General features: G+C 39.3%; 1 protein-coding gene across 5 annotated transcripts in view; it reads right to left on the bottom strand.

Annotated features, from left to right (window-relative positions):
• Positions 1–575: 575 nt before the first annotated feature.
• The window catches only part of lingo2 (leucine rich repeat and Ig domain containing 2), a 164,721-nt gene continuing 145,961 nt past the window's right edge, over positions 576–19,335 (bottom strand). For 4 of the 5 annotated variants that reach the window (XM_044040790.1, XM_044040792.1, XM_044040791.1 and 1 more), the window contains one exon: positions 576–3,746. In XM_044040790.1, coding sequence (XP_043896725.1) covers positions 1,893–3,734 — 1,842 coding nt within the window. In that variant the 5' untranslated portion in view covers positions 3,735–3,746 and the 3' untranslated portion in view covers positions 576–1,892. Of the gene's footprint in view, positions 3,747–12,602; positions 12,787–19,335 lie in introns of those variants that run through there. The other variant, XM_044040789.1, reaches the window with a different exon arrangement.

The raw sequence follows: 19,335 nt of genomic DNA, 5'->3' as shown, positions 1-19,335 counted from the left end.
AAAGCTACCACATGGTGGACAAATTAATGATGTGAGCGTTATTTAGGACATACCGTGCACATGGACCCTATGTATTTGGCTATCATCGGGACAAAGGTCTCATTTGCAGGTTCAACAAGGAAACACATTTTAATACAATTTAACTGAACACTGTGGTGGTGGACATCACTGACCTACAAAGTGAACCTTGTTTCCTTTGTGTTTTTGGAGGAGCTGTGGCATTTGGTGCTCTGCTTTCTGAAGCAGCCAGGGAGCAGACGCTCAGACACCAAACAGAATCTGTGGCTCTTGTTGCTGCAAATGCGGGACAACACACGATATATAGAGAGATATAGAAGAGAAACAGTGTGAGATATATGATGTTTCCAATTTAGGGAATATATGTTAATGTGTTAACACTGCAAACAGAAATTAGTCATAGCAATAGACAAGTGATTGAAGGCTGTTTGGGAGTGGGTGGTTTGAAACTTACCTCAAACTGGCATCTGTTAAAACAATGTTAATTAAGAACATTTCATGAGGAAATATCGGTGACAGTTGACAGGTAAACAGGTAAAGGCTCTCAGTCCAACAACTAAATAAACACATTTATTACATTTTAGCTGATAAGTGATAATGTGAACCTGATAACAGATCTTTTGAGCTGCAAACAAAGAAAACCTAAAGCTACTCTTCATCTCTCTTGTGTTGCAAAGGAACCCATGACACCGAGACCTATAGTGTATAAGTGTTGTGTAGGCAGTATGACCAAGACAATGAGTGATCAGTGAAGTTAAAGAGAAACAGATCGCATTATGTAACAACATTTATAGTCAACCCAATGTTACAAATACATCTTCATTTATTTCACATACATTTTTTTTTTAACTTTTACTTTTAAAGTTTTCACAATCTAAATGATTCAACAACAAAATGAGAAACTACCACAACAAAGTCCAAATGTTCTACTGCGGAAAATGATGCAAATGTCACTGTAGTAAAATTGACACATGTAGTTTGCCAACCAGCAAAGGTACATTTAAAGGAATAAAAGGAGACAAAAATAGGACAAAAGGTGGTTCATGTAGGTACGCTGACCGCTAATGGGTCATCATTATGTTGATCCAAGCTTTATGTTAGATCTCGAACAGTGTTTAAGGACTGATTTTTGTAAAATACTTCACATTTTTCATAAATATTTTTCTACTATTTTCATTGATAAATAATATATATGTATTAATGTCAAGGAGTCAATTGGTGAGCAGGGACAGATAATCACGCATAAAAGCCCTTCCTTAATCCATAGTAACTTTGAAAGTCTGAACACATGGGGTTATATCAATTTTGGCTAATGCATCCCATGAATATTGCTATGAATAGTTCTTTTGACTTAATTTGCAGATACATGTGTACATAATGAAGCATTAGGTACACATATGCAAAGTATTTAACATAGGGAATTATGGTCTGTTTCATTGATTTTGTTCTGTGAGTAAGCATGGCGCAAGACTAAACAAAGTAGGTTAATAGCTCAGATACAAATTTGTACTGTACATGGTTCAGCAGTCTGTAGCTCCGACCCAAAACTGAAGGGTTCTTTTTGGGCATATAAATTTCAAAAAGCTGATAAGTGACACTGCTCCCTTAAGGTCCTCTTGGTGACAATAGTTTTCACTTCTTTTCCTTGTTGAAGAAGTACGCTCTCAGTTGCTTAACATTATGTCCAACTATTCCTTGCAGTTCATGAAGATCCAGGGATTTATGATACTGCTCAACTTGTAATGAGAGCCCAAGCCTTTTCACAGTCTCTCTCTCTCCCTGTAACACTGGGAAGTTCAATAGTCCTATTTGCAAAAAAATACAATGTACTTTGGGCATTCCCACAATCCAGAATTTTGAATCCACATAAGAAGTCACATCATTTTCATATTAAAACGACGAGGACCAGCTTGTCCCTCGGCCGAGTCCACGTTAGTGCCATTAGACTTTGACCGTGGCACATATTCAACATCTATGTTGTTTTTATGTTTTCCTTTTCCTCTGCTCCAAACAAAAAGGAGCAGGAAACAAAACAAGACCACTCCAAGGAAGGTAAAACAACCCATTGCTGTTGACACTAAAATAGTCTTTAGGTCTAAGCCAAGGGTGCCACCAGTCGTCGCATTGGCAGTGGTGTTGCTGGGATCTGTGTAGTACTGGGTCCTGTTGGCATACAGAGATCCCAGGCTTTTCACTGCCAATGAGGTCATCAGGGTGTCATTCCCGGCAGTGTTTGATGCAAGGCAAAGGTACACTCCGCTGTCTTGTACCTCTGCTGACTTGATCTCCAGTGTACCATTGTTGTGGACGGTCACTCTACCATGGCTCCTACTTGTCAGAACTCGCCGCCGAGGGGACAGCCAGGACACAGTGGGTCTTGGTGTCCCCTCAGCACTGCAGCGCAACATTGCCTGCTGGCCTTCATCCACAGTGATGGTTTGCGTTTTATTCTCACGAATTCTTGGCTTGGTGCAGGTGACGTAATATGACAGTAGAGTCTCCTTAAACTCCCTAAAAGGCCTGCCACGGATACCTTCAGGTGTGCTGCACTCCGGTTGCGAATCCCCAAAGTAAATGGAGTGCCGTTTCTGTAGGATCCACATTAGACGACAGTCACACACTAACGGGTTGTTATCAATCAGAAGAACCTCCAAAGCCTCTGGAGACTGAAAAACACCCTTTTCCAGTGTATCCAGTCGGTTGTGAGAGACATTAAGAACTTTAAGACCACGCAAGCCTTGAAAGGCATACGGCTCAATCGTGGTTAACTGAGCACCAACCAGGTGAAGCTCTCGCAGACGAACAAGCTCCATTAGCATTCCCCCTTCAATGTGGTTGATGCGGTTGAAGGACAGGTTGAGGTGTGTCAGATAGGGCAGATGCTTCATGGCTTGATAAGGGAAGGAGGACAGGTTGGTATTTGTTATAAACAGCTTGGTCAGGTTGAGGCCATGCAATGTATTGGCTGGCACATGGTCTAGCAAAGGCCAATTATCGATTTCTAATTCCCGGAGCCTGAACAACTTTTTGAATGAGTAAGGGTGCAAGGTACTGATGCCGAGGTAACGCAAATGGAGGCTGACAAGGTTATGCAGGTGGGAAAGGGCCTCAGTAGGTACAACTGTAAGGTTGCATCTTTCTAAGGTTAGTATTTCCAGGCTTAAAAGTCCACTGAATGCTCTGTGAGAAATGTAAACCAGATCGTTGTCGCCCACTTCCAAAAACCTCAGATTGTGTAAGTCCTGAAACATATAATCCAGGAGGATGACGATTTTGTTGTCACTTATATCCAGTCGGGTAAGATTTGTTAAACCTGCAAAGACACCCAGGGGAATGAGCTTGATACGATTGCTCTTGAGACTGAGTGAGTGCATGTTAAAAAGAGAATTAAACGCTCCGGGCTCAACATAACTGATAATATTTCCACTGAGGTCAAGTTCCTCAAGCCCAGGAAACACAATGAAGTCGTCAGGGTTGATCATTGTCAGTTTGTTCTTGCTCAGGTCCAGGACCCTGGTCTCTGTTGGGATGCCATCCGGAATAGTTGGCATGCGCTTGCGGTGACAGACAACTGCTTTGCTCTGCGCCGAACACTCGCAGCGTGAGGGACATCCTAGGGTGGAACCCACAAAGACAGCCACGAGGGCCAGCCCCAGGAATGGTTGCCAGCATGAGATGACCGTGTGCAGCATGACTTTGCTCATACACTCGAACATTCTGTCACGGTTCTACAAGACAAAGAGAAAACAACGCGGTTACTGAATGAATGTACACCAGTCTTGGGTGCACAGAATAAACATTAGAACAAAAAGTTGCTCTGTGTTTGAATGTATTGACAACCATGACGGCAGAACCTCCTTTAACTGGAGTCCATTGTAAAGAAATCTACTGAAAACAGCAGCAATGCAAAGATGTTAGCAGGTAACATGAATATTTAGCAAAAGTTTAAGTTTGTCTAGCCTGTAGCAGTAACTACTGTGGCTAGTAATGTTTCAGTACTGTGTCGTTATGTTGAAATATACCGGTAATTTACCCCCTGACCCAGTTTCACTAGAAAGACTCAAACACTCAGACAATAGCAGACTAACAACCCTCATTCAAACCTTAGGGTGTGAATCTGCATTGATAAACATAACAACTCACTGATGTCAGACAGGAGATTTCCACTGGTCAGTTAGAACAGAAAATCCTGTTGTCTATAACATGTGCAGATAGTTAACTAAAAAAGTTTAAATGCATGATCAAGATTAACTAATCAACTTGATCCTACAATAGTAAGCTTGTTAATAGATGCATATCCACAGGGCTGGCTGGCAATTGGTTGATTACTAAATTAATTGTCAACTATTTTGACAATAAATGAATCGGTTTGATTGTTTTTGTCAATAATTAAAACACGCTTTCACATTTTTCACCTTTTTAAATGTGAATATTTTCAGGTTTGTTCGCTCCACGTAACAAAGAAATAAGTCAAAGTGAATAAATAAATGGTTTGTGGACAAAACAAGACATTGGAGAATAATTTGCAGGTTTGGTAAACACCAATCAACATGTTCTGACAAGTATCGATTATGAAAATAATTGTTAGTTGCAGCCCTACTTCATATTAGCCTCTGCCAACCCTGATGTGAGGAGAACATCAACTGACAATGCATTTACACAGACAGAAAGAGGAAAATGACAGGAAAAGTGAAAAGTGCCACTGGGCAGTCATTCATTTTATTGTATGATTGCCTTTTTATGTTTATGTGGAAACATACAAAGACATAAAACTGAAGGATTGAAACATACAAACCACACTGTGGGTAATGTTTGTTTGTTTATTTATTTATTTATTTATTATTATGAATTGTTAATTTATGAAACCAATTTGAATTGGTAAAAATATCTTGGAGCGGACAATAAAACAGATTTTTATAAAATTGGTTTTGAAACCAAAATGTTTGAGTCAATACCCAGCCCTAGCTGGGTTTATGTAAAATAGGTTAATATTGCAAATAACATGGCAGGACTCAAGTCTACTGTGGATGAAAATGCCTATCTATCACATAGATCTTGCCACCTTGGCATGTATTTTCACAATTGCTGCTGGCCTGTATGCACTGGAAGTGTAGTGTGTCAGGGACACAGAAGCTCCAGAATCTAGGTCACAGATCTCCTTGCTAATCAAAAGCTATTGGGTGCAGGTGTGTACTCCCACACCTGAGAGCAGTCAGCGTTACTGGGAGGCTACATAAGGAGGGAGGAGATGAGCTGCTCTGTTGGTTTGTGTGCATTGTGTCTTGCGAGTCATGTATTGTGGGTTCTGTTTCAATTATGCTTTGGGGTCCAGTTGTTTTTTTTGGTTTATCTACCATTTTGATACAACTAGAGAGTCGCTGTGTTGAGTTTCTTCTCATTGTCACATTTTTGAAATCCCACATCACCCACTTGTTGCAGTGTTTTATTAGTTTCCCAAACCATGACTTCAGAGCTTCAGGTTTTGATTTGGGTAAACATATTAAACTGTGACGTATATCAGCTCACCCATGAAGAGACAATCTCTACCAAGTATACTTGGCAAATTTAAGCTAATGACTCCTGTTGCCAGGTGCACTTTGCATTATAAGATACAGCACATTACAAATAATGGAACCGCTTGGGGCCAGAGTAGCAAACTCTAGTGAAAAGTCCCATGTTTTTGTTCGCAGGAAGTACACGCACTGTGTAACAGATATTCTGTCTCTGTTGATTCTTGTAAATGAAGTTTGAAAACATCAACCACTGTATTGTGAGACCTATAACCTTGCTCATTCATGTATTTCAACAAGGCTCAGGGAATAAACACCCCCTATCAGTAAAAGGGATACGGTCCGTAAAGGAATGTTGTTTTTTTTTCATTAACTCATATCACACAAAAGCAGATGTATAAAATGAATGCACTGCTTGCTACAAACAGACTGGGTGACAGGTTAGAAAGATTGCAAATCATCCATGCTTCATTTGATGTGTCATGGGCTGTGCTAAATTTAAACAGTGAGAGGAATGATCTTAATTTCCCCTCCAGGCTCTTAATATGCTAGCAGATTTTCATGTAAAAAGCATAGATAATGTGGCATACACATTGTAAGAGAAACATGAAAACGCCCAAAAATTCAATCTGCATATCAAAAACAGACATTAAAGACTCTGAATCCTTCATTGCATCCAGTGTAAATAATCAAGCATGATCAGAGACGGACATTTTACACGACTTTAATTCCTAATAAAGTGTTTTGATTGACTTTCCCATTTCATATTTTACTTCCTCAGTTTGCTATAAAGCTTTGTTATATGCCATGTGGTTAGCTCTTCTTTGCAGCTGACTTGTAAAACATTTGCCTCTGGCCTCGTTAAGCTTTGCAGCTCATTTGATAAAGAAGCTGAACCCAGCATGGTCAGTATTCTCCACCCTGCTCACTATGTCTGCTCACATGCCAGTTGACTGAATCTGACTTCATGTATATCTACTGCACATAGGCACATCACTGCCAGCTGTATTTTCCTTGTGTTCTCCTCACAAATGCCTCACGCGATGGTTTAGAGGTGTTTAATCAGTATAATGAACTGTGACTAATCAGAGTGACCTGTCACCAGGGCACACATTGAATGAGAGAATCTTTGCTACATTACTTGAACCATATTCTTCGCTAGGTGCAGAAACATAAATTCCACCATTATATACGGACATTGTAATGTTAGAAAATTATTATAGCCTGCATTTCTTACATATCCTAAAAACAACACAATAAGCCTATGCAATTATGTTAAAGGAATTATATTAAAGTATTTGTCATACAAAAAGCAAAGAACGTGTATCCTATTCTAACATTTGCTAACACCAAAATGACACAAACCAGTAACTTATACGGGTAGCATCTTCTTAATTGTTGTATTGGTACTTTTACTAAATTAAAATGAGTTGTACTTGTTCCAGTAGTGTTTTACAACCATTGCAGCTACAACATAAGACAAAAATTACAATTACTTTATCGCTATGTACAGGGTAAATACAAACTTGCAAGGCTTTGTCTAAAAATAGTCTCTGAAATGCCGTCAACCCCCTCATATTTTTTTTTCTCAAAATATCCAGGTGGTTTCCTGTGACCTTCATTTCCAGTCCTGTGATGGCAGAAATCCTGCACTGCACAGTGAAATAAGACAGCAAAGCGAAGGTGTTTCTATAATGTGGCCCCTGCCCCACATTAGTGCAGAGTTGGATCCTGAGAGGGGGATGATAACAGCTAATGGTATCTGACTCAGCATTAATCAGTGTACAGCCATTTCACTGGGGTGCTGAGGTCGCCCGCGCAATGCCATCATGAGTGTACACAAGTGGCCTCATATGAAGCTCAAACTTATGTAATCCCTTCCCTGAAATTTAGATTTTCACTATGACAAATACATTACATTTTCTACACACGCTGTTCTCAATTCTCATCACAAACTAATTTCCAATCACTGAAAACATGGGGCTTTTCAACAACAGCCCCAGGCTGACGTGTAAGAGGATGAGTAGAGATGTCGCCTCTTTCCCACAGCAGCAAAAACACAGGTCTGCACTGTAGTCATGCACTGCATTGCATGTATACAAATAACTTACACTAAATCTAAATTATCACACATAATTGCATGAAATACATGCTAATTTTGGTGCAAGACCGAGATGCTCATTTTGTGCATCGTTGACTCCTGTGCTCTTGACACAGTTTCTCAGTGAATAAACACCACAGGCAGGTGAGAGGGGTGAAAGTGGAGGTACTGTACTTGCACCGCTGCATTTCTGTCTGCATCTTGCTCTCACTTTCATCGCTCTGACCCAGTCTCTATTGAATTTGTATCTATTTGAAGCACTTTTCCGAGTATGTATTGGAATTGTTGTGCTTTTCATTATAAGAGTTTCCACAGTGACACCACAGAGCCAGCGGTGATAAATTAAAACTATTAATGATTTTGATTTAATCCTGCAAGATTATACACCCTAGGGCAAAAAAAAGGAAATGCAAAAAATGCCATTATTGTATTGTTTTGGTGCTTATGCACACATTTTCAGTCATTTTGTGTAAAAAAAACTTTAATAAAAGTTTGGCAGTTTGATTATGTTTGTATTTTTCCAATGATTCTCTCAGTAAAGTTTGCCACTTTTAGTTTTGTCATAATTTCAAACGTCATACACAAAATAAAGACAATTCAAATATAAGTAGTGTTGCTTTCAATAAACCATCAGCAGACCAAAGCATATGTTGGTTTCTCTGAGCTACAGAAGCCACAATCTCTACAGAAGACAATTTTGTTTTAATTGGAGCAAATTGAATCAGGCAATCATGGGTCAGTTTGCTCATCAGTGACTCTGCCCCTGCTGGGCAGAGTGGACACCCACTCCTCATGTTTGATTTCATCTTATTTACCAACTAATTGGCCCCACAGCTCCAATATGAAGTGAATTTAATTATGCAAAATGATAAATTAAATCATGCTAGCATACACCTTGATGCACAGGAGGTCACTTTATTAGACGGCAGCATGTTCTTGGCAATTATGTCTGAACTTAAGCATGTTAATGTCGTTATCTTCAAAAAACACATTTAAATGTATTTGATTATTTAGATATGAGCCTTAAGTATAAGTATTAACATAACAGTCAAACTTGGCATTGATTAGAATTTTCAGCACTAGCAATGACGCTGCTCTGTATGTCACTGCTCAAATGCATCTACCAAATTCTTTTTACCCTTGGTCTCTTAATCTGTATTCCTGGCAAACTAACGGTTGTAAACATTTAGGTTTGGCTTTCCTTTGAGGGGTAAGTTTGCACACCATGGATGCTCACAAGGCACTTCTTATTTTGCCCAAGTAGTTTGAGGATTTAGATAACAACTTGGCCACTGTGCAATCAACCAATAAAACTCCACTTGTGAAATTGGCCTGCATCTATCTCTTCTGGAAAGGTTTTCCGACTGTGTTTGATGTGGCCCCCATGCACTGATCATCGAACATAATGTGATTCCACTTCACACAGAAAAAATGCCTTCCTGCCTTCATGGTGGATTGTGGGAGACAGTTGCTTACTCTAGTCGGCAATTATCAACACCCCTTAAGCATAATCAAAGTGTCGAATTTTGATATTTTGACTCAGAAAAATGGCTCTGGAGGAAGAACCACTTAGGAAGGCAGGGAAAGCGGAGAATTAACTTTGAGCTCGAGCAAAGCCGCAGAAGGGCTGGGGCTGTTTGTGGAATAAAAGCAACAATAAAAGCAACATTATGTGTAATCATGCAGGGAGTGAGTGAGTTGCACGCTGGGTGCAGCAGTTACAGAGCAAGCTCTTTTGTACATTAGCATCCGACACCGCACATCACTGGGACAGGCTTCATCCCTAACATCCATTTGAAACCATGTCACCACTTTGACACACTCCAGATAAACAGCACAGGAACAGTGATATTTTGGTGAATTTTAGCTTTCTGAAAACAGGAAAATGAAAAGTAGTGTTTAACGTCTTAATTTCCCTGATAACTAAAACACTAACATTATATCCTCACAAGGGTCATTGCTAGGGAAAGTTATTAAATCACCATTTAGGCTTAATGAGGCTTATATCTTATAATGATGCTGCCCTGAAGGAAATATGTTATTAACTTGCAGGTTGGTTCATAGTCAGAGAGTGCAATTAGTCCACCTTTTGAAAATAGCATTGGCCAGTAATTGGGATCATAATGAGAGGAAAGGGACTCCAGCGCTTGTTGCCTTATCCATTATTGAGAAGTTCTCTGAAAAAGGGCAGTGAGGCTTTAATGTGAGCCTGCCAACATGCAAAGTGACACCATTCTCCTTTTAATGAACCATCGTCAATCTGCCTTTTCACACAACAAAATGCTTCCTCAGGATGTGACCTGTATGTAATTTAAAAAAAGAAAAAAGCTGCCATTAATGTTTTTTTTTTTTTTAGTACAAATAGTTCAAAGAAGTCCAGACCCAGGGGGGCTTTTCGTTGACCCAAACCAACCTTTTTCTCCTCCTTTCACATTCCCGTTGTTCTGTATCTCCCTTAAGCACAAGTGTGCTTTATGGGTTCATATGTCACTGCCCTTAAATGACAAAGTAGCATAGGGCCTCATTAAGGTTTTTCCCTGAACATGGTGTTACATTTACTCAATGAGAATTTAAGGAGGATCTCACAAAATTGTCTTTACTATGGACCTTATAGAGGTAAGTCCATTGTAAGCCCCTTTCGCTTAGAACCCATGGCAATTTCCTGCCTTGCCCACCTTGTTACAATGCCCCCGTCCAAAGGTACGGGAATAAAAACTAAAAGAAAACAACAGAAACCTCGTTAACTCCACACACACATAGATGCTATTGAAGAAAATCTGATTATTGGTACTTTACAACCATTTTATGAAATAAATCAATGTGTTAAACAGTATGATTTCTATTTGTAAACAACAAGATGATCCTAACCTCCTTATTAATGGTTCTGAGACTTGGAGCACTAAATAGAAAGGCTTATGGGGCAACAATGGGCTTTCATGCACAAATTGCCCTTCTGCTTGGCTTGCACAGCGAAGTCAAAGCTCAATTAATCTGTGCTAATTAAAGATAAACTTGCTAGATTGAGTCAGTTGCTCTTTGCTCCGTATGATAACACTTGCTTTTGGGAAAGAGTCAAAATGTTGCATCAAACTGATTCTTCACGGGGAAAATAATCCCATGTTTAATAGCTATCGAAGAAAATCAAACAAAGTCGCTTGTAAAAAAGTGAATAAAACTTGGTACTTTACTGTGTTTGGATAAGACACAATGGCAAGAGCACTGAATACAGGTGAACGGAATGTTGTCATTACATTGTATTTATGGAGTGACAAGTGAAAGAGAAAAATTAACCATTTAGTCAGTACATTACAAAGCAGTGCGCTACATATTGCTTTTTATTGCAGGGTATATTTTAGACTTAAAATGACACCTATTCCCCACTCCTATTAGGCTCATTCAGTATAAACATTAATGTACCTTTATATTGCTCCTGAAGTGTGTTATTGTGTTTATAGCAACACTTAAGCAGGTCACGGTGATCTCCAGAGAGAAGTCTGTGTTCTTTCAGGACATTCAGGACGTTAACAAGGGCAAATGGTTTAAATAGGAGAAAATTGCCCGAAGGATATTTTGCAGCTAAAATTTCTGATTTGAATATAGATATGGTCCAATGGTGGAAAGATTGCTACTATATCTTTATACCCAGAACATTCGTATTCCACTTCCACACACACTCATTAAGTAACTAGCAATAGATACAGTATGTAATCTATAACAGTGAACCACTAAGCTACTGGCTATAGTGAATTGGATATCAGGCGCTGAATCAGAGACCATATTGTGATTGTGACCGATCTACACTATGAATATATGAGGCTACATTTTACAAATACCATAATGAATGATTCCGGTTTGACATTTTTAATTTCAAATAAAACAAAAGCTATACTATCAGTGATGACAAGAGGGATTTACCACCTCATGCCCCACCCCACACAGATTAGACCACATCTGCAGCCCTGGAGCTGTGAGGGATGCAGGGTTTTACTCATGGGTACAACTGGCAGCAGTCTGTGCCAACAGAAACGTACACCTGGGAGCAGCAGGTGTTTTAAAGAGGCGCTCCCTAAATCATGATTGACTGCTGCCAGTGACATAGATGTAGGATAAGTCAGACAGGAAATGAAGAAAATCTTCTCGTTCCTTTTAATGACTTCATCCTAAACTTGCTGAATCTTTTCTTATTGATCGCTTGTGTTTTTACTGACCCTGACTGTGTGTCTATTCATTCCTTTTTGAAAGGGTAAGCAGATTCTCAAGTGAATTTCTTGCCGTGCCTTTTGAGAAACTGTGTGGACTGATTAAAATGCATCTTCAGCAGCTGTTAACACATTGTGCGGGCTCGTGAGAGCCCTGGAGGATTTGCTTCCAACTCTGTGCACCACCCCAACCCCTCTGAGTCTGGGCAGCCGACATCAGGTGTGAGTCACGGGTTGTTTCATTGGTACCGTCACTTAACCAGGGATGGTTAAAACCACCCACACACCTCAGACTGGCCAATAACACTTTCCTAATTTTCATTGTCCAACAGTAACAAAAACAAAAGGAAGACGTGTTACAATGAAGGAAAGAAATGTTCTGCTGACTCCATAAATGCCCGCAGCAAAAATTTTGAAAACAACAAACAGTATTAAAACGGCTTAATGAAAGCGCCACACTTCCCACTGCTGTGCATCAGCTTAGACCAAATACTGTGCTGAAATGATGCTTTTCAGTACTGTAATGAGGCAATGGCAACATGGTCATAATGACTCCTTGTTTGTTTATGTTGTAGCATTTTTTTTTAATGCTTAAAGCAACCACTGTTGACATAATGTGCATCAAGCACAATTCTGCAACCTGCGCACACTGTCTTCAGTGTTTTCTGTGCCCACATCAATAGACAGACAGTTTGTAAATTTTAAATAGTTTTCTCAAAAGGAACATATATTATTCACGACATTTGCTAAAAGGAAAATGCAACGGTGACATACCCATGTGTCTCCATGATGTCCCAACTGTTTTTCCATATACTTGGCAGAAAAATAAATATCTCCAAGCCATCTCTCCATTCCTTTGTCTAAGCCAACATGGATTCACAACTTCCTCCTTTGAAGCTCATCCTCATATGCTACTATTTTCTGCCCATATGATGCTTCTTCCTCCGTGTCGCTCTGTCTTCCACACTCTCCCTCCTTCTTGGTTTTTTTTTCTACCCTCACTTAATCAAGAGATCTGACCTCTGACCTTGCGGCTCAATGCCATTATGCTCCTTTCAATTGTGCAGTTGTGGCACAAAAGAGAAGACAGTGTGGCCTTATGCAATCCTTAATATCAGCCTGAGATAGTGGCTTGGATGATGTTCCTTCTCAGTTGTTTGATAAAAATGAAATATTCTTATGATGTGCTGAAATGGTATTTCAAGAGGTCCGGGGAAATTGAAAGGCATATTGACCAACGTGTTATACTATTGGTGTTTCAATACATTTGTTTACTTCCAATCAATATTCCCTGTGATTTGTATTATTGTGTTTTCCTTCTGTCAAGTATATACAGCATGTGTGCATCCTGGAGGAACAATCCTTTGTCTGTTGCTTTTCCTGAACAAAATGAGGAGCTGAGGATAAGAGGTTTCATTATTGTGTTGTACTGTGTGTTAAATGTTCAAGTCTGCTGAGGCTGTTTTGAATAGAACTGAAATTACCTCTAAATTTAACATCTGGAGATGATCATGTGTTCCGACAGGATTATCACCCAAACCATAATCTCTCCACAAGACACAAGTAGGACTATTTTCCTTTTGTCATGCACAACAGTAATTTGAATATCTTAAATCTATGCAATTATTAATATTATTACACTTCTACACTTGAATAGGCAATTGAAAACGACAGTCACAAAGATGATTCCACTCAACTGCCCTAAAGCTGTTCTGAGCTCATGGTATTAGAGTATGACTATCACTTATGGCAATCATTAAACGCCTTAAGGAAGATGAGTAAAGATACATCACACGCAATCTTATCAACCGAGATAATAAAAGCAAATGTCTAAGACGTCCGTTTATATCACTGTTTTGTTTGTGTTTCTGTCTCTCCTCCTTTTAATGCCTTAAGTTTGAGATGATGGACGATGATTGCAAATGCATTATGGTAGGTGTACAATGAGCTATCATGATGTTATTCATGCTGATGTTATTGCTGCATGTTACACCCCATTGCATACCACAGCTATCAATAAAACCTGAGCAGCAGGGGCATAACCATATAAATTATACATTGGTGCTGATCCAAGTAAAAAAAAACAAACAAAGCATATACATAAACACAGGCAGCATCGCCTCCAGGCTTCACAGTATGATCACTGTCCAGTGGAGGCTAATCCGCCTGCATTTGTGGCCGAAGACATAAGGTTAATGAATTCTCGAGGGACAAATCAAAGCTGGCGTTTGAGTGATTTGACTGTTTTTATAGCTTTCTGTTATCAGCCTTCCAGTACGGTTCTCCTTTGGGATTACTGTTCGGATCATAAAACCTTATTGGGTATCGATCAAGTCACATGATTCACTTGTGGGGGGGGGCAATGAAATAAAAATAAAAGTTACTGCAGGTGGCAAAAGATAATGTTCAGAATGACAATCCTGCTGATTGTTGTGTTGAATGTCTCAGTCAATACTGCATTTACGGCGCTTTATGTTGTTGACCAACCCCCACTCATCCCTCCTTTCCTGGTCTTCTCCTCAGCAGCAGCTACTTAAGTAACCTAAGACGGTCATTTGTCCTATAGTGCAACATATTGACTGTTCCTTTCAGGACAATAGCAGTATTTACAAGATACTACGTCAGGCTACATTCAAAAGAGTACGATGATTACACATTTTCCATCACGATTTATAATCAATATATGTCATGTAATAATATCTTTGTAAAGAGAACGTATAAGGTTGTACAAAAGCACAAGTTAACAATATTTTGCTTTCAATACCACTGACAATACAACCGTTGTTACTTCAACATCAAATAAATGATTCTTTACACAATAATTGCACATTTTCAAGAGAGGAATAATCCCTGTACATTTTGAAAAAACTAAGTGGTTGGAATAAAAGAACATTTTATTAAATTCTAATTCTTTTATTTAATGACCTGTCAAAGGCAACAGCCACAAGCACATGAGCGGGATAGTTGCATTGCCGGTGGCCGTTCGGGTAATGTCACTGTTTTAAACAATGTTGACTTTTGACAACAGTACACAACAATGTAGCTGGAATCTAATCAAAAACAAACATGTTCAAGTTTAATTAAATTGCAGTCCCCTTATTGCAGACTGCCTCCAGTACAAACACGGGAATAAGATGCCTAGACGCAGTTCAAGCTACTTTTGAAATATTCAACGTGGAAAGGTTCTAAAAGGAGAAAGGAAAAACCCCGCTCAACTATAAGTTACCTCAGTTTCAAAGTATCTAAACTCAAATTTTATACACATGATTTTCCTAAGGTGGCTGCCATTGTTATGGCAAACTGAAACACATTCCCTGCTTCATTGGCTCCCCTGGGTTTTAGGTGACTGAGGCAAGGGAACTGCCTTGTTGCTTATCACTGAACCACACTCATCCCTGTGGGATCACTTTTTTTTTCTTTTCTTGTTATGGCAGCCAAAATGAATTTTCACATGTTTCACGAGTAAAAACGCGGCAATAAATGTGTAGAGAAATAAAAATATGTATCTGCTGTTCAAGTAACAAAGGTTGTGTTGTCACTGATTATCACAATGCAGTGGTCGTCAAATTCTGCTTGAGCTATTTCTATGAAATATGTGAGTGTTTTCATTTCTTGAAAATAACACAGCGGATGTAAAGCTACACTATATTAAACAGAGCAAAAACGGCCTCCCGTCAGTCTGCTTTAATTCACTTTATTGCGTTCCACGTTTCCTTAAACTCTTAGAAAAGGAGGAGCAGTGAATAATCAGTCGGATGCATCGAGGGACCAACTACAGCAGCATTGTAGCAAACAGTATCTCTGGGGAAATTGTTTAAGTACTCGGAGAGGGTTGGTGTGTAATATTCTAGTCGAGGGTTTGCAATATGTTCTATAGGTAGCTGCAGGGACTGGAATATTTTTTCTCAAAATACTGTACCTCAAATGTGCACAATATTTTAAATATTAAATAAGCCAGCAGTTTGCCCAACCAATGCCTTCTTTGCTGTTTTCGTCAAAATCCTGAAACATGCATGTGACATGAACAAGACATAGTGAGAGAGAATCAATAGTTTGTCATCTAATGCAAGGTCAACCAGAAGAGAACAGAATATTCAATTGCAGACTGAATTACTAGAGTGAATGGAACCACAATAGTAAACAAAGCTTGAAAGTTGATAAGAGATTTTTTTTTTTTTTTAGGGTCTGAGCAATGGACTGGTGCATTTTTGAGGACCTTGCCATTACTCTCATCGTAATTTGATCTGTCCGTTGGTTACCGTGGCAACCATGGTAGTGGCCGCAAGTATGTTTGCAGGAATAGCATGCAGCAGGCTTTTACCCCATCTTTTTTTTTTTATTGTCCTCTTTTTAGGGCCAATCAGTCTAATTGTCGATAACATGCAAATCCAGTCATTGTGCCCCGTACAGGTAAGAGAAAGTAAGCCTTCAGTAACACAGCCCTAGTGTTTTGTTTGGTCATTATAACGTGAGGATCTGCTAGGAGCTTGTATAAAACAGGCCAATAGAACATGTACCAGCATTAGAAAATTGAACTGCTTTTCACTGGCTTTCAAGACAAATTGCATTATTAAAGATAAAAGCTATGCATATTAAAATAGAACCAGACCACGTCCCAAGGTACTTGAGGCAGTATCATAAGAAGGGCAGCTCTTTGGTGATCATGTGTTCAGTAGATTCTGGTAGGATGTCACCTTGATTGTTCAGACGAGCTTCGGCGATAATTGAACAGGAAGACGTATTATAAATATATATAAATCAACACAAGGCAATACAAACTTCCTAACTCACTTTGCAGCAACAATCCCCCTTTTCTGAAACAACATTCAAACATTGGAAGAATATCAACGCATTTTAACTTCCGTGACCTCACAAACTTTTCACTCAAGTTCAAATTAGATCATTCTATGAGTGGTGATTTACTGGATATGTCGACAAGCCATTACTGAACAGAAATGTCAAAATATGGTTGAGACAATCCACTCTGTTAGTTTACTGTGGAAAAATCTATATTAGAGGAGTTGTAACAATCCATAGAGAATGAGAGTTTTTTAAGTTTGTCAAGTAAACAAGTTTGGAGACACAGCCTCTCCACAATCCTGTATTTATACAGTAAATGAGGTCCTTTGGTTTCTCATAAACACTTCCCCATCACATTAAAAGTTTGTTGTCACCTGCGATGGGGGAGGTTACATTAAGGGCCTGTTTGCTGGAGATAAGGCTTCAAACAATCCACTGCAGGAAGACCTTCTCTCAAAGAAAATCATTAACATGGCCATTTCTCTTGGCACTTTACCAATTTCAGCATCCTGAAGACTGACACTGTCTATGTATTGACTTTCTGCTGCTTCCAGGTAAATGATTGGGAAGTGTGTAATCATTTAAAAAAAAGTCTGAGTGGGGAACAACTAATAGTGTTTTTTCATCTTTGGATTAATTTGGTTCTCTCTGGACTGCCCCTCAAAAATGTTATTACACTCGTCTTGCGACACTGTGATATTACTCAGACACTCTCTCTCTCACACTAGTGTCCGCACTGAATTCTTCAAACCACTGCTATTTATGATCATTTTCCACAATTTTTCTGGCAAAGTAAGGTTTGAAAAACACCTCGATCCACAAGACAACGGGACGTATATAATAATAACAATAAGAATAAGAATACATCATATTTATATAGCGCTTTTCTAGACATTCAAAGACGCTATATGTGAACTGCTAGAGTGGCGGGATATGGATCTAGCTTATCCTCCATTTCAGCTGTTATACAAGGCAACCACACCTTTTTGAGCCTCCGCCTGGCCAACGCTTAGTATATAGCATGGCACTTCTGCAAAAGTCTGGTGAATATATCAGTGTCACACTGATTTACACCTTGTTTATTCACATAGCATAAAGGGCTCAAAAACAATCTGAAGTAATAGAGACGTGGCCTGCTTTACTGTTGATATTTTGATATTTCTTACTCCATGCCAAGAGTTTGCTTTACCAGCTACTTCAAATACTGACCTATGAAGAGATCTAGCAGCTCTCCAAACAGCTCAGGAATGCGTCTCTGGGCAAACAGAGATGAATTGACTCTGTAATTTTAGGGCCAAGTACTGCGAGACGCTCTTCTTGCAGAGAAGACATGTTCTCGCTCATTTAGTGTATCAGCCGTATTTCTTTCTTTCTTGAAATGCTGCAGAAAATATTTCCAAATCCTGTCACAGTGGTAAATCATTTGAGGCAGATAACGGGCCTGATAATGAGAGTAGTATCAGACACAACACAGGACAGGACATGTTGTACAGGGCCAACAGGAGCTCTCCCTTATGACTGTTTTCAGATTTCCTCACCACTAGAAACGGAGATGGAGACAGATGTCTTGTTCTCTGCATGATTTACATCACGCTGAAAGGTTATGACGGAATCATTGCTCAACAAAAACTCTCCCAGGTTTAATCTGTGTTTTAGAATATGCAGTACCAAAACTGAAGGACACAAGTTATCGGACAGTAGTCTATTTAGGCAGCATTATTGTAATTATCACTTAAAAAAAATGACTTGTAAATTACTGGACGCCAAAACAAAAGGTTGAGTTGCTGTGGGTAAAACAATTTGAGGCTCATATAATGTTGATAGTGTCATTTGTTCATTCATTCTCTACCAGTTTATCCTCCACTTAAGGTTTTTGGGGCCACTGGAGCCAATCCCAGCTGACACAGTCCATCACAGGGCCAACATACAGAGACAAACAACCATTCTCTCCCACATTATTGTCATATTGGGATTTCATTCCATACATACACTATAGTTTGTGCCTCTTCTTTAACCAGAACAGCAATTTTATGTGGGCCACTTCTAGCGACACGTAATTTGTCCTGAATGGTAGTTGGGTTTATTACTGTCCCCCCCATCCGACCATTTCCATTAATGTCTCTGTGAGAGAAGCCACAAGAACTGCAGCCAAAAACAGCTTGACAATGCTCCACTTGTGTGAAGGTGCCCGTTAGGATTCCTTCTGAGGACACTGTGTCATAGTGAGAGAAAAGTTCAAGGGAAAAAGGTTATTTCTTCCAATCTGGCGGCGGGGAAAGGATATGTGGTGACTCTAGACTGGAGGGCACTACTGTGGCCTAATTATAGTCCAAATGGTCTGAATAGGTTTTTATCATTTATTCAACTGAATATCCCTGTACACATGTTATTAGCGTCCCTCTAAAGAGCAAAAAAGCATATCATCTGACCTTATTAAGACTTTGTTACCTTGACATTTGCATCTTACCTTGACATATTTTATTTAGGCAGAAACTAATGATGAAATAATATACTGTACATTTAAAAAATAACCTGTACAATCACCTGATTGTTGTTACCTCAAAATGAGCCTTTTATATTTTTATCAGGAGTTGAATCGGTTCTACGACGGCTACCATATTGGTTTTTACAATATCCAAAATGAACAAAACACGTATGTTGAGTTTTAATACTAAATGAAGGCTACATAGTTTCTCCAGCACACTTG

The sequence above is a fragment of the Solea senegalensis genome, linkage group LG12, assembly GCF_019176455.1.
Source record: "Solea senegalensis isolate Sse05_10M linkage group LG12, IFAPA_SoseM_1, whole genome shotgun sequence".
Taxonomy (NCBI): Eukaryota; Metazoa; Chordata; class Actinopteri; order Pleuronectiformes; family Soleidae; genus Solea; species Solea senegalensis.
The sequence above is the reverse complement of the archived record's forward strand: the minus strand, read 5'-3'. Positions and strand labels throughout refer to the sequence as shown.